Source organism: Phacochoerus africanus, chromosome 6 (assembly GCF_016906955.1).
Source record: "Phacochoerus africanus isolate WHEZ1 chromosome 6, ROS_Pafr_v1, whole genome shotgun sequence".
Taxonomy (NCBI): Eukaryota; Metazoa; Chordata; class Mammalia; order Artiodactyla; family Suidae; genus Phacochoerus; species Phacochoerus africanus.
Genome location: NC_062549.1, coordinates 117,844,261 through 117,860,999, shown reverse-complemented (window position 1 = coordinate 117,860,999; position 16,739 = coordinate 117,844,261). Strand labels below are relative to the sequence as shown.

At 39.2% G+C, this 16,739-nt stretch overlaps 1 protein-coding gene across 1 annotated transcript; it reads left to right on the top strand.

The window, feature by feature from the left end:
* Positions 1-658: 658 nt before the first annotated feature.
* Positions 659-15,023, top strand: VCAM1 (vascular cell adhesion molecule 1). The gene is made up of 7 exons (XM_047785177.1): positions 659-878; positions 1,432-1,710; positions 3,718-4,029; positions 5,298-5,564; positions 8,087-8,353; positions 10,299-10,565; positions 14,078-15,023. The coding sequence occupies exons 1-7, from the start codon at positions 815-817 to the stop codon at positions 14,236-14,238; spliced, it is 1,617 nt and encodes a 538-aa protein (XP_047641133.1). The 5' UTR covers positions 659-814; the 3' UTR covers positions 14,239-15,023.
* Positions 15,024-16,739: the final 1,716 nt, after the last annotated feature.

Sequence of the window (16,739 nt, the reverse complement as noted above, 5' to 3'; positions counted from 1 at the left end):
TTCCAGTTACCTAGCCACTGAATCAAAGAATTGGTAACTTTTCTAAAACAAAAGAGAAAAATGACCTCTCTTGTTTTGGTAGCATTTCTTTACTTCCTTCCTCTACTCAAGATCATCATTTCAGAAAGTTGGTATTTGTTGTCCAAAGAACGATTTTTGTGAATTAAAAGTAAAAAGCCATGCTGTCTCCCTTAGAAAAAAAACCAAAAAACAAACAAAAAAACAACTCATCAAAAGAAGGGATCTCTTCCCTTTTCTTGCAAGAGAACATTTAATCTCTGTTGTAGGATTGCAAATATATCTTCATAATGGAGAACAATCATTCACATGATATGGTACTGTTCAGCCTCTTCAAACCCTAGAGTGTAAGTTTCTATTTCTTTCTCTTTCCCCTCATTGGATTCAGAAAGCCTCATTCTGCAGCAAGCACTACTTCATATCTTTCTTGCAAAGATATGCTTTGGGAAGGAAAATCAGGAAAAGATTGAATTTTATAGACTTGGGAGTGTGTTTTTTCTTTTTCTGGGACAGAGACAGGAGTTTCAGTACTGAGAGCAAAGGAAGGGGTTAATACTGGCCTTGGCTGGGTGTCAGTTAAACTTTTTTTCTGGCTCTGTCCGGGTTTCCCCTTGAAGGGATTTCCCTCCGCCTCTGCGCTTCTGCAACAAGACCCTTTATAAAGAGCAGACTTTCTATTTCATTCCTCACTGAACCTCACTGGCTTTTGGAGCTCAAGACTCTTCCCGAGCACTTTCAGGGAGAACACAAAGAAGGGTTTTGGAACCATTGTTTCCTCGTCACACAGCAACTTAAAATGCCTAGGAATATCGTCGTGATCTTTGGAGCCTCAAATATACTTTGGATGGTGTTTGCCGTTTGTAAGTTCTCCTTGATCTGTTCCAAATGCTAGCATTGCATTTTAGCCCTGATTTTGGCTTCGGTCAGTTTTGCTATGGTGGTGAAGAAAGGCACTAGGGTTTTTAAAGAGCAAGAGGACTTAATTTAACCTAACTTTCACTGTGCCACTGAGTATTGCTATATACTGTTTCACTGTCATAGTTGAAGCTGCAAAGTTGATGCTTTTTGTATACCTTTTTTTTTTCCATGTCAAATGAGTGAGTAATTGGAGTCCATCTCTGGGAAGGTCTATCTCTTTAGTTTCCTGTACTCGATAATGAGATTGGACTTAGCTAGTGACAAAACAACTCTGAGCAATGGGTATCGAGGTCAGAAGTGAGAGTTCTCTTAAGTGAAGGTGATTTCAACACCTTCTTTTGGCAGCAGCTCCAATGCTGCCTTGTGTTGGTCCAAAGCCGTTTAGGAAGGCGATCAGCCAGGTTGTATTTTGAGTGTTCTACTGAAACAGAGAAGAAGCAATAGGACAGTAAACAAACCCGTGGTACGTTTGTGTTTCTCTTTTTGCCTCTGCAGCTCAAAATGTTAAAGTCGAGATCTTCCCTGAAGACAAAATGATTGCGCAGATTGGTGACTCCGCTTCCCTGACTTGCAGCGTGCCGGACTGCAAGTCCTCCCTGTCTTTCTCTTGGAGAACTCAGATAGACAGTCCTCTGAATGGAAAAGTGAAAACTACTGGGACCAAATCCACACTGGTCATGAATCCCGTTAGTTTTGAGAATGAACATTCTTATCTGTGCACAGTCTCCTGCGGGGATTTGAAAGGGGAAAGAGGAATCCAAGTGGAGATCTACTGTGAGTACTTTAGAGATTATTTGATTTTCTCTCCATTTTGCTTTAAAATACGTTTTTTTTATAAAAAGGATAGTTTTAAAAGAATAACAATTAAGTATGGTATTCATGTCCAGATTCTTGGTTAGAGGACAAAGTGCACCGAGAAAGTGAGTGAACCTTGCACTAGACCAGAAACCCAAATCTTGGCTTCTGTTTCCAACTCTGCCATAAACACGGTGGCCAACCGTAAGACTCAACCTCCCTGGGCTTCAGTTTTCTTAGCCATAAGATGAGGTTCTTCAAGGTTCTTTTTATTTTATCAAAATTTTTTCTAGAGCTCCCCTGGTGGTGCAGTGGAAACAAATCTGACTAATATCCATGAGGACGCAGGTTCGATCCCTGGCCTTGCTCAGTGGGTTAAGGATCCAGTGTTGCTGTGAGCTGTGCAGTAGGCCGGCATCTATAGCTCTGATTCAGCCCTAGCCTGGGAACTTCCATATGCCATAAATGCAGCCCTAAAAATACAAAAAAAAAAATTCTATTTGATTATTTCTATATTTTTTTAAATGGCCTCACCCAAGATATATGGAAGTTCCTGGGCCAGTGATTGAATCCAAATCTTTTAACCCTCACCACAGAGGATCAAACCTGCACCTCCACAGTAAGCCAAACCGCCACATATGGATTCTTAACCCACAGTAGAAACTCTGGATTATATCTTTACATATTACTTGTCCATGTGTCTAAATGATTCATGAATCCCATCCTTCAGGGATTTTCCATTTATCTATTCTTATGCAATTTGGTGCTTAAAATGAGTCTAAAGATTAAGCAAGAGGTCTGTATTAATGAGCTTCTGTACAAGCATTTCCCCATTAGACAGAAGGAAAATATCTGCAAACAGTTCCCTCATTTGACTTTGGCAGAGATGAATTTAGGAAGTTTTGTTTTTTGTGTTTTTTTGTGCCATTAAATCTTAAGGCTCAACCACTCAACCTCAAAGATCTTTGTATAATGAACTAGATTTGCTTTGTGAATGTGAATGAATAAATACCCCTAGTTTACCAGCCTACCAACATGTATCCCAAACCATTCTCACTCCAGCAAAGAAAGGCAGCAGGAGGAGTGAAAAAAAATAACCTGAAATAAATCACTGCTCTTTCAAAAAAAAACCTGGAATCCTTTATAGTCATCTCTTCATGAAAACCTCAGTTGATTGTCTTTTATAACTTTGTTGCTTTGCTTCTGCTGTAGGAGCCCAACTTTGTTCAGTAACTTTCACTGATTCTTCAACAAGCTCATGTGCTGCTAATGCTTCCCAAGAAATTGTGCCTGGCCGACTGCTTTCAATTATGCTGGTTGAACATGCATAGTTTATGTCTGTGTAGCCTCCTGAGCTCCTTGAAAGGCCCCCTTATGTAAATACAAGGGAAAGTAGAGAGTTCTTATAATACCTGACGGCAAACTATGTGGGTCATAGGTGCATTTCTTACAGAATATAAGGGAGAGAATTATTGGTGGAAAAATGAAAAACCCTCTGTCTTCACATGGCAAAGCATTTCCAGTTCCTTTGCCTCTCCTCACAAGTACCCAATAGTTGAAGATTTAAAAAAGATAAATGAAGACCCTTCTGGCTTTAAATAGCTTGCCAAAAATTTTTTTTTCGAGAATATCTGTCTTTCATTATGTTTCGCAGTCCCTTCTCCATTCCATATTTGATTGTAATATTCTTTAGAGTAGAGGCCTTTGTATTCTTCTTAGTTCACAGTCTTGAATCAAGCCAACATGTTACCACTGTGAAGATTTGCAGTGAAAAGTAGCCTTGCGAAGACTGAACTAGTGGGTTCCCTAACACTAAAAAGTGCAAGTGGAGTATCAGTTAGGACACCGAGTTAGGCATTTGGGGAGGCAGTGTTAAGACTGTAGTTACAAGAATATTAGATTTAGTTCACATTGCATTAAATTGGTGAGGGACATTGTACAACATGAACAAAAAGTCCACTTGTATGTATTCATTTGACTTTGCAGCTTTCCCCAAGGACCCAGAGATTCACTGGAGTGACCTTCCAGAAGTTGGGAAGCCAGTTACAGTCAGGTGTCTGGTGCCTGACGTTTACCCGGTTGAAAAGTTGGAGATACAATTACTGAAGGACAACCATGCCCTGGTGTCCCAGAACTTTCTGGAGCTTGTAGACATAAAGTCCAAGGAAACGAAGAGTTTGGAATTTACCTTTACTCCTACCGAAGAGGATATTGGGAAAGCTATTGTTTGTCAAGCTACATTAATCATTGATTATCAGCCCTCAACAAAGACAACAACAGAAAAAATGCAAATCTACAGTAAGTACTTATGTGTGGTCTATGTGAATTTGGTTTGGATGCATACAGCAAAAAACTCAGCAGCTAAAGTCAAGAAGGAACCTGTTTGTAGTTTTTACACTATTTTGAGTCATTGAGAACATAATAGTGTCAACCTCATAATGCAATAAAAAGAGCACAGACTTTGCTTAAGCTCCAGCTCCTTTAACTGTGTACGTGAGTCACTTAATTTCTCAGTCTATCAAAAGGGAATAATTCCATCTGATTGGGCAGTAGTTTCCTACTAGGCTCAACTGACAAAATGTTTTTAATCATGTTTTGTAAACTCTTATAATATGGCTTGAAATATTGAAGTATAGAGGTTTTACAAGATGCGGACTTATTCTGCGTGTGTGTGTGTGTGTGTGTGTGTGTGTGCATATGCATAAGCTCACCTGTACCCATGGCATGATGTAGGAGAGGGGAGGTGAGGTTTTATTTTGCCATGCTCCCTGAGACTCCTGGGGGATTTGGGGTAGTCTGATAATCCCTAAATTGTGTAGGAGTGGACTCATGGTGCTTTGTTCTAGACTAAAATGCTATGGTCTGCTCCAAACCCCCTACTTCAAAGGAACATTGCCTGCTGTAGCAGGTTTAGCTGAAAGGGAGGGAGATGGAAAGGCTTTTATTAATGTTTTGAGAAGAATAGTCAAAATAAGAGATATTTTCCCTAAGGAAGATAAAACTCGGAAACAAGAGCTATAATTAAGGATTTGAAAGACATTCATGTGGAAGTGGGGTTTAATTTATTCTTTAGCAGTAGAGGACTGAACTATGGCCATTGTGTCAAATTTAGTTACAAAGAGGATGATTTCAGCTCAATTGGGAGAATGTGTTCTAATACTTAGAGCTCTCCAAAAATCAAATGGACTGCGTTTATTGTAAGGCTGTGGGTTGCCTCCCACCATAAGTGTTGAAGTTGACTTTCACGAGCACTTGGCAAGGATATTGAGCCCCAACTTCAACCTTCCCTGGGAGATTGACGCACTTTATTCCAAGGGTCTTTCTTAACTTCCGAGTATTTATGGCCATCTGAAAACACCAAACATCAAAAGAAGTAGCTCCACCAAGTTAGTCAGAAACTGGATTGACTTATTTTTATAACTCAGCCATTCTTTGTTTTCTCTAGTTCGGCAGGTAATTTAGACTAATTCATGAAAGCATGTAAATACATTCTGTGAGAGAAATACAGTAGTGCTGTGGGATCAAGATGATGCTTAGCAATTGCTCATATTGTGCCGTCTTCTCAGTCTCACCCAAGGACCCAGTTATATCTGTGAATCCCTCCACAAGCCTACAAGAAGGTGACTCCGTGATGATGACATGTACCAGTGAAGGTCTACCAGCTCCACAGATTTCCTGGAGCAAGAAATTAGATAATGGAGATCAACAGCTCCTTTCTGGGAATGCAACTCTCACTTTAATTGCTATGAGGATGGAAGATTCTGGAATTTATGTGTGCGAGGGAGTTAATCCGGTTGGGACAAACAGAAAAGAGGTGGAATTAACTGTTCAAGGTAAGGAGAACATGAAAAAGGACTGATAAATTTCTATCTTTCAGATTTGAGCCATAGCGAATTAGCTTCAATACCAAAATTACTTTGTTAAGTTTTATTTTTTAATTAAATTAAATTAAATTAATTTTTTTCTTTTTGCTTTTTAGGGCTGCACCCGTGGCATTGGGAAGTTCCCAGGCTAAGGGTCCAATTGGAGCTACAGCCGCTGGCCTACACCACAGCCACAGCAACGCTGGATCTGAGCCGAGTCTGCAACCTACACCACAGCTCACATCATGACGGGATCCCCAAGCCACTGAGCAAGGCCAGGGATCAAACCCGCATCCTCATGGATCCTAGTTGGGTCTGTTAACTGCTGAGCCAGGAAGGGAACTCCTGTTAAGTTTCATAGATGATCCATCTGATAGTCATGTATTTTAGCACAATTATATATTTATTTTACTCGCGTTTCTTGAAAATCTTTCCCGCCAAAGTTTCCATGACCCTGCTTCTCTTTTCTTCAACATTCTTGCCGTTGCCTTATTTCATAATCTCTCATATGGACTCTTGAAAGATGTTCTTGAATAACATTCATTCAACAGCAGCTATGTTCCAGGTACTTTACATATGTTACTTGTAGTCTTCAAGAAATAACTCGAGTAAGCATTTTATATCTGTTTTACAGATGAGAGAATAGTGTCTCACTGACATTAATAAGAACTCTTGTTTATTGTATGTCTATTATTTGCCAAGAATTTGCTTTCCCCTTTAAAAATGTTGTCTCTTTAGTCTTTACTAGTGCCTTACAAGGTGAATAAAAATTCAGACTCAGAATAGTTCACAATTTGCCTAGAGTCACATAGCTCACTAGTGGCATTTACTATAACTTCAACATAGGCCCATCTAACCCCCAAATCTGATTTTTCAACTACAGCTAATTGTCTTTAAGTGATCACCCTGTTATCATTCTGTCCCCAACATAATCATATGCGCTGCTACCACAGTTATCTACCTGAACCACAAAAAGATGCACATTTTCTATGACTTCAACCAAATCCTAATTGCATATCAATTAAAATTCACATTTCTTAAAGTAGTTACCAAAAAACTCTTCACAGTTTAGTTAGAAACTTCTGTTTGGTGAACTCATGCTTCTGCTTCTGCTGTTCCTTCAGCTCAGAATCAAGATCAACCTGATGTCAGCCTCCTAATTCAGACTGTGTCAGGCAAAGCTGGTTGTTGATCCCTTCATGTACATCCAACACTTCTCATGGACTTGTATGCACTCCTGTTCAGTTTAACACATATTAATTAGGAGCCCTCGTCTAAGAATCCAAGAATTGTGCTTGTGGTGAGGGTACAGACATAAAAAGTTATGGGTTTGCCCTGGAGGAATTCATGATCTAGAGAATAACAGATACGTAAATAGATAATGTAGACATTCTTTAATAAGAGCCAAAATAATATACCTATTTAAGTGTCTCTCCTTTAAACTGTAAGCTCCTTCAAGTCAAGGACTATGTGTGTGTATGTTTTAATACTTGGCTGCCTGACACATCATGGGTGCTTAGTAGATACTGAATGAATAAATTGCAAACATGAGCAAAACAAATTTTTAATATATGAAAACATGGAGTTTAAACTTGGAGGACTGCAAAAATACAATTGAAACTCAGTCTCAATAGATGAACCAGGTGGGTGTTATGGCAGCATTCTCAGGAAACCAGGAAAAAATATTACACTAATAAAAGCATGTAAAGCTCATCTTTCATCCTGGAATAACTCCACCCCATAATGGGCTGCGTCCCATTGCGTGTGGAAAGGAAATGCGCTGTAGGGTTAGGGAGTTGCTGTTTTGCATTTTGCATCACAAGATACTAACAACCTTAAGCCCTGAAGAGACAGTTGAACTTTCAATGGGCCTTTGTCACAAGTCACATGGTGACACACACGGACATCTGAAAACTCTTAGGTGGGAAGTAGATCTGTTTTCCAAATCCTCCGTTCTCACACCAGCAAAGAAAGAATTTAGAAAATCTGCTTACTGTTGTGAATGATCTTTCTCCTTCAAAATCTGATAGTACCTCAGTTTATTAAGGTAATTTGAGGAAAGCATTCTTAACCCACGGTGCAGGTTGGGGGCCAAGCCCGTGTCGCTGTAGAGACAATGCTGCATCCTTAACCTGCTGCACCACAGAGGGAGCTCTCGACTCCCCTTCTTCATAAGCAATTCACATGGTTCGTGGTCATGTTTAATGGACTATAAATGTCAGTACACACTATCATTGACTGTCCGTTCTTTGGTAGCGAAAGCGTTTCTTTAGAGTTTGTTTCCTTTAGAAAATATCCATGATATGTGCATATTTGACTTTCACTCTGTATCTGCCAAAGTAAATGGGGACAGAAACCTTCTTTGGTGAAATTGTCAAGGTTTATGAACTGCTCTAATGCCTGAATGCATAGCCCCATTTTGAAATATTTTTTAAACTCTTTGGAACTCAGGGTTTAAAAGGTCAAGCTGACAAGGGTCCCTGCCTTTTCAGTTGCTCCCAGGGATACGACCATCTCCGTCAACCCCTCCTCTACCCTGGAGGAGGGCAGTTCTGTGAACATGACCTGCTCTAGTGATGGCTTTCCAGCTCCAAAAATCCTCTGGAGCAAGAAGCTGAAGGATGGGAATCTAGAGCCTCTTGCTGAGAATACAACTCTCACCTTGACATCTACAAAAATGGAAGATTCCGGTATTTATGTGTGTGAAGGGATTAACCAGGCTGGAATAAACAGAAAAGAAGTTGAATTAATTATCCAAGGTAAGCTAAGCGGTTAAATGTGTTACTGTCTCTAGTCTTATTTTGATTGTGTTACTGGCTTTGAACAAATCCTCTTTGAACACGAACTTTTCACTGAAACAAAACACTATGAGCTGTTTTGAAAAGCTCATGGTAGTTCCTTTGCATGGAAAACGCCCAATGGTTTTCATGAACCATTCTAAGTCACTTATCCTAAAATTCTCTCAACCTCAAGTGGAATGTTAGCTCCTAGAACTGTGCCAAGAGTTCCAGTCACACTTAGGCAATGATTGTGGTGTTGAAATAAGGATAGGAAGGATAAGGATGTATTTGGAAATTGCTTAAAATTAAAGCCACCTTATCTAGCTCACAAGATGCCTGGTAGTATTGACTTAGAAGCTAAGAAAGCACTTAAGCTTTTTATAAATTCTAAGACTGAGTAGCAGTGACCTGTGCCCTCTGGTTTATCAGTTTAAAAGCATAGAACCACTAGAGTGGATTAAGTTAGCATTTCCAGACTCATTCTTTCCAGGATGGAGAGGCAAGACTGAGAAGAGAACAAAACAAAACAAACAACAACAACAAAAACCACACAATTCCCAGGTGACCAGTTGAAGCTGTAGGCAGTTGGGAGCAAAATCATGTAGTAATCAAGTTGGACTTCCCTCATTCCTTCTCTCTTGAGGTTCAAGGCCTTGTTTTCACTATGGCTATATCCGTTCCTCTCTTACCCTTTGGTATTATTTCTGCAAAGGTATTCGTGATTTTCTAGTTACCTCGTCTCAATAATGATTTGTATTTTACGCTGCTGTATATAAAACAGATTACCTAACAAGGACCTACTGTATAACATAAAGAACTCTACTCGGTACTCTAACAACCTCTATGGGAAAAGAATCTGGAAAAGAATGGATATATGTATCACTGATTCACTTTGCTGTACCCCTGAAACTAACACGACGCTCTAGGTCAACAATACACCAATAAAATTTAAAAATAATAATAATAACAATTTGTATTTTAAAGGGAGAATCTTGAAGGGCAAATGCACTACCTGAAAGGAAGCCCTCAGGATGTAGCTCTGAGTGGGGGAAGAGTGTCAAATGAGGTCATAAAACAGATGAACTTAATGGGGATCTCATGATAATAGGGCGACACAGTACCTCCTTTCATGGGTTCCGTGCTAACACCAGGGTTGTATGTCAGGTACTTAGGCCAGGGCCTGGCACTTAATAAATGGTAATTGATGCTGTTAAAGACAGAACCATCTCTTTTTTTTTTTGTCTTTTTGCCTTTTCTAGCGCCACTCCCTCGGTATATGGAGGTTCCCAGGCTAGGGCTCTAGTCAGAGCTGTAGATGCCAGCCTACACCAGAGCCACAGCAACGTCCGAACCACATCTGCAACCTACACCACAGCTCACAGCAACGCCGGATCCTTAACCCACTGAGCAAGGGCAGGGATTGAACCCGCAACCTCATGGTTCCTAGTCGGATTCGTTAACCACTGCGCCACGACGGGAACTCCCAAGACAGAACCATTTCTGCACAGCTTAATTTCTTCACCTGGGATAGTCCAGCTCAAAACTCAGAAGCCTGTAAAGTCCTTTATTCTTAAAGAAATATTTGCACAACAGTGTGACCAGAAAAACCAATTCTTTTCCAGTCTGAAATCTATAACTATTTTTAAAACACCTATTCTTTGGCTGGGCGAGAATATAAAGAATGATATTAATATAAAGAATTATATTAAGGGATATGAGAGAACCATGAGAGATGTCTTTGTTTATGAAAAGCACGATCATTTACAACCACCCAGCAAATAACTTCTTTCCTGGCCCCTTGAAGCATTTAATGCCAACAGTAAGTGCAGACACCATCTGGACAGTTATTGTTTCTGTCATTAAACTAATATAGAATTGGTTTAGAGTTCCCTCACTCAGAGGTGTCTTTAAATTCTCTCTACAGCTGCTCCAAAAGATCTACAACTTACAGCTTTTCCTTCTGAGAGCGTCAAGGAAGGGGACACTGTCATTATCTCCTGTACATGTGGAAATGTCCCCCCGACTTTGATAATCCTGAAGAAAAAAGCAGAGACAGGCGACACGGTGCTAAAGTCTACCGACGGTGCATATACCATCCACAGGGCCCGGCTAGCGGATGCAGGTGTATACGAGTGTGAATCTAAGAATGAAATTGGCTTGCAATTAAGAAGTATAACGCTTGACGTGAAAGGTGAGTTAGTTGTGTGTGTGTGTTTAAGTTACTTTTTATAATAGGTCAGAGGTTTGGTGGATTGTAAAGAATTTTCAAGGACTAGATAAATTGAGTTGGCCAAAAATGGAGCCGAATCCCATCTTGATTATGGTTATTTCTTAGTGGTTCCTGGAATAATCCTGCACAGCTGCTGTATCCTATGGAGTTTAGCCAGGAAGTTGACATTAATCATGGGTCAGTGTAGAATTCCCATTTGCTTTTTTAAATGTTGACAATTCATCATTGGTCTCTGAGGTCTTGTGTTTCCTAAGCATTTAAACATATTTTCAAACCCTTCCTTTTCCTGGGGATTTTAAGAAACTAAAGACGTAGAATTGGCACATGGAAAAAGGAAGTTTCTATCCAGATCCTTTTCCTTCCTATCCGAAGAGGGTGCCACTCTCTGGACATGGAGTAACTGCCCATCTTCTGGACTGACACTTTTCATGGTGATAATTGAGAAAGGCAATCTTAATGCTGAAGCACACAAAGGAATCTCTAGACTACAGAATGGCCTCCTTAGAAAACCCAAGCCTCTTGTCCATCCTACCCTATTCTGATGGGGGCAGAGAGGGAGGGGGCAGTGGCCCCAGCAGGGAAACTTCAGGGGCCTCTTAATCTCCTAACCCCTCTTGGAGTGCACGGTAGGATCTGTGGCTTCTATCAGCAGAACTGGAATACGTCAGCCGTCGTTACTCTGTCTCCCACTCCTTGAGGGCTAAGGAGCTCCCACTGTGTGCTGGAAGCCAAACCGGGAGTGAGCAAGACTGCAAACAAATATCAGCTCTAAAGAGCCTCTGGCACTGGACTCTCAGTGTTAGCCACCCCTTATCAGTAGAGAAAACTTAAACCTAGGACAGAAAATAGGTAAAAATTTTACTCATTTGACCAAATTACTCAAGATTACAAGCCTTATCATGTTTTCTGTCTTCACGGTAGCTCCTCAAAACATGAAAATATCAATAGACCTATCGAGAAACATTAAAGAAGGGGAAAATATCACAACTACGTGTAAAACATTTAGTCATCCACCTAGAATGGTTATCCTGAAAAGAGGTGATCTGGCCAATGGAGTGACTATGTGCTCAAAGAATGGAACATTTACCTTGTATCACGTCACTCAAAATGACATAGGGAGGGTGTATAATCAGGGCTTCTAATGAGGTTGGGGATGATTCTGGATGGACTGAGGTCTCAGTTACGAGTAGGTCGACATTAATTTATTCTTGTTTAATCCTCGATGCCTCCAGGCCACCTTTAATTAAGCCTAGCCCCAGGAACTTGGACTCCTGACATTTTATTTATTTATTTATTTATTTTTTGCCTTTTAGGGCTGCACCTGCGGCATATGGAAGTTCCCAGGCTAGGGGTCGAATCAGAGCTGCAGCTGCCAGCTAACACCACAGCCACAGCAATGCCAGATCCTTAACCCACTGAGTGAGGCCAGGGATCGAACCTGCATCCTCATGGATACTAGCCGGGTTCGTAACCCACTGAGCCACAATGGGAACTCCCTCATAACGTTTTATAATTCTCTTTTAAAGCTGCTTCTCCACTTTTTAACTCTTTTCATACTCTATCACCTATTTTAATTGCTTTATGAAGATAAGTAGCTTACATATTTGGCATTTTTCACTCAATTGCATAAATGAATAATTAAAACACATTAGGCACTCAGCTAGAAATTCAGACTCCCAAATTAAATGTGGTTAAAAAACTAGAGGTGAACAGAGACAAAAATTTGACATTTTTTCTGGGAACTTTGAACTATTATCCTTTTATTTAGTTGACTTTTAAAATTAATTTTATTTTGTTTTACAAATATACTTGCTTGAATGTATTCCAATGATAGAACTGGTTGGGAGTCTTTAGAATTTTCAGTCTTTATACAGCTAATAGAAAACTGCATTTGAAGGTTTCCCTGGGAACCAACTCAACAGCAAATTTGCATTTTACTGTGATGCCTGAGGGGAAAACCAAAGGCAAAAGATAATATTTATCAAATTGAGATGAAAACAATAGGAGCAGAAGTACCACTGCCCAGCATGTAATCAATTTTGATGCTCAACCATAATTATGATAATGGATATCCCATTAAAATACTATCCTTATACTCTGACTAGTCCTACTCTAGCAGAGGAAAGTAGAAAAATAAGGCAATTATCATTATGCTTAGAGTGAAATGTTTTTAACTTCAGTAATTCAAATAAATGAACTTCCCATCCTCTGACCCTAGTGATTCTTTTCTTCTTGATTGACCTCTAATGATTAGAAACTTCTATAGGGGAAGGCAGTAATTACCAAAATCAAATCATTTGTCAAGCACTGAGACAATATATATAGATACACCACTTGAGGAAATAATATTTTTGCGGTCCTATGATACTGTGCAAATATAAGTGTAAACAGAGGTGAATGTCCAGTGAATACCATGCCATCTTCTTCAGATGTTCTTATAAGGTTCATATGTTAAATAGGTATTGGAGTTTTCAGATGATATTTCATAGAATAGGAAGAGTACTGGTTTTACATTTTTTGGTATACTTTCTAGACCCACTTTACAACTAAATGACAAAAATGACAGGATGTAGAAAGAAAAAAAAATGTATTCAAAAAATATTTATCAGGTGCAAGCTACTTCAAGCAGTGAGCCAGGCACTAGCTCTTCAGTAGTGGATCAAAAAGAAAATAGATACATGTCTTTAAGTAATATACAGTCTGAGGGAGGAGATCAATTTTAATAGATAATCATACAAACAAGTATTTAATTATAAGCTGTGATAAGAGCTGTAGAGGGAAAATGTAGTAGGTTATAAAGGAACATGGCAGTTCCTAATTTAGATGGGAAATGTGGATCAGAGAATGCGTCTCTGAGTAACATTTAAGCTAAAATATAATGCTAGCCCAAGAACTATTATCGAGAGATGATATAAATGAAGGGGAATGATGTATGTTAAGATATCCTATTTCAGAGATATAGAACACAAAGTTTTCTATATGTACCTGAAAGAGCTATCAGTAAGAATTCTTTCCTTTCCTTTTATATGTGGTGTTTGACTATAATGATTACACTCTAAGAGTTACAAGGATTTTCTTAGAGAACTGGTTAGTTACTTTAATTCATAGTGATCAGAGTTCTAGTTCTTTAGAATATATTTATGTTTCCTAAAACAAACACTCGTCTCCAATTCTACCTCTTGCAAATAAACCCTAAAAACGCACCCTTCCTTCTAATTTGCAGTTGAACCTCAATCTATGTGAATCCAAGTTTGTGCAAGTCAGCAACTGTCATCTTCAGACCCATAGCAACTACTAACTGATTATTTGGATAATTCAAAGAAGTATGCATTTGGGGTCTTGTTGGTCCTTATCGTTGCTTTGATTCACATCTCTTTAGAGAACTAGTTGTACTGTTAAAACATGTAACTATTATTATTAAACAAATTCTTTTTGTACCAGACACTAATTGCATCAATTTTGTTATTTTCCAGGAAGAGAAAGTAACAAGGACTATTTTTCTTCTGAACTTCTCGTGCTCTATTGTGCATCCTCCTTAATAATACCTGCCATCGGGGTGATTATTTACTTTGCTAGAAAAGCCAACATGAGAGGGTCATATAGTCTTGTAGATGCACAAAAATCAAAAGTGTAGCTGATGTTTGAAGTGTTCAACCAGAGACATTATTTATCAGTTCAAATCCTCAATACTGCTCATCATTCCACAAGGAAAACAACAAGCTGGGAGTCCAGACTTTGAATGCAGTGAACTCTTGGAAAGACATGGCTGCCTATGCCCTTGCGGTGCGCAAGAAGCCAAAGGAAAACGGCTTTCTCAAAAATAGGCAGTACCCCTGAGATATGGTGACTGGGGTGGTGTCGTGAAGTGTATGTACAATAACGTGATTTGTATATATGTAAAATAAAATTATGCCATAGGAAGATCGCCTGGAATATCAGCCCTCCATAGTCACATTTCTAAAATTATCAAAGTGTTGCTTGGACTGATCGTTATAACTTAATGCATCTTAATATCGACTGGCACTTTTTAATATTTTATGTCATCTTTTTAATATTTTGTTACGACTTTTCAATATTTTATTTCCTTTAACAATATTTGATTCCTATAAAGGTCATGGACAACAATTTCATGTTTTGTAAAGATGCCAGGGTTTTAGATTGTTACAGACAAATGATAAACCAGGAAAGAACTGGGTTGACTTTCAGGTACTAAGCACTTCAACCTATGGTGTAATGGTTGACTGGATTTCTCTGGATGGTACTGCCATGGTACGGAGTTTTTTTATGATGTTGTTTGTTCATCAGACTCTTGTGTAACTTTCTCTATGTGGTCTAAAAGTACAACCTCTTTCAATTTTCTTTTGTAAATGTTTAGGGGTTTTTTTTTGTATAGTAAAGTGATAATTTCTGAAATTGAAAGAATTGTGTGTTTATTTACTATAAATTGCCTCCTTTAATCATGTTGTAGCTCTTTTCAAAAGGTCAAGTTCCAAGACTGATGCATTCAAACCCATCAGTCTTGGATATTTGATACTTGACTGGATATCTGGATATCTGGATAAAGATTTTGAAGTGTGGTCCTCAGATTACTTTTATCAGAGGACCTGAAATGGGAACCTGAAAAACATTCATATTTCTTGGGGCCATCCTACCCTATGGAATTGAAATATCTGGTTTTGTGACCTTAGAGTCTGTGGTTTAAATTTTTTTTTAATATATTTTACCCAGGGAGTTCCCATCGTGGTGCAGTTGTTAATGAATCCGACTAGGAACCATGAGGTTGAGGGTTCCGTCCCCGCCCATGCTCAGTGGGTTGACGATCCGGCATTGCCGTGAGCTGTGGTGTAGGTTGCAGACACGGCTCGGATCCCGCGTTGCTGTGGCTCTGGCGTAGGCCGGTGGCTGCAGCTCCGATTCGACCCCTAGCCTGGGAACCTGCATATGCCATGGGATCAGCCCAAGAAATAGCAAAAAGAGATATATATTACCCAAAAAGATATATATATTACCCAAAAAGAGTCAATGTAGATGAACACGCTCATGGTCAAGGGCAACAAATGAACACCTGTGGGTACCACTGAGGCCAAGAGACAGGGCATTACTATCCTTCAGGGCCTCTTAGATGCCATTTGCTGACCACAACTCTCACTGAGGCATAGACAGTATCTTGAACTATACATTAACCATTCCTTTTCTTTCTTTGGAGATTTTTTACTCATATAGGTAACCCTAAGTAGAAAATTCTTTTCTTTGCCAGCTTTTGAATTTTGCATAAATATAATCCAATGGTATATTTGTAACTTTATTTTTTCACTAAATTTTTTTTTTGCATAACTAATCCATATTATAGTTAGCTGGGTATATTCCGTTATAAGATTTTGCCACAACTTATTTATCCTTTCTACTGTTGATGGATATTTGGGTTATTTCCAGTTTCTGAAATAATAAAGCTTCTTTTTTAAAAAAATATTTATTTTTTTCATTAAAGGATAGTTGATTTACAATGTTGTGCCATTTTCTTCTGTACAGCAAAGTGACCCAGTCATACATATATAAATACATTCTTTTTCTTATATTATCTTCCATCATGGTCTGTCCCAGGAGACTGGATGTAGTTCCCTGTGCTATGGAGTAGGACCTCATTGCTTATCCATTCTAAACGTAATAGTTTGCATCTACCAATTCAAAACTCCCAGTCCATCCTACTCCCTCCCGACTCCCCCTGGGCAACCACAAGTCTGTTCTCTACATCTGTGAGTCTGTTTCTGATTTGTAGATAGGTTCCTTTCTGTCGTATTTTAGAGCCTATACATAAGTAATATCATATGGTATTTGTCTTTCTCTTTCAGACTTACTTCACTTAGTATGAGAATCTCTAGTTGCATCCATGTTGCTGCAAATGGCATTACTTTGTTATTTTTATGGCTGAGTAGTACTCCATTGTATATATTACACATTTTTTTTTCTGTCTTTTCAGGGCCGCACCCACAACATATGGAGGTTCCCAAACTAGGGGTCCAATCAGAGCTGTATCCACCGGCCTAAGCCACAGCCACAGCAAAGTGGGATCCAAGACGTGTTCTGTGACCTACACCACAGCTCACAGCAATGCCAGATCCTTAAACCACTGAGTGA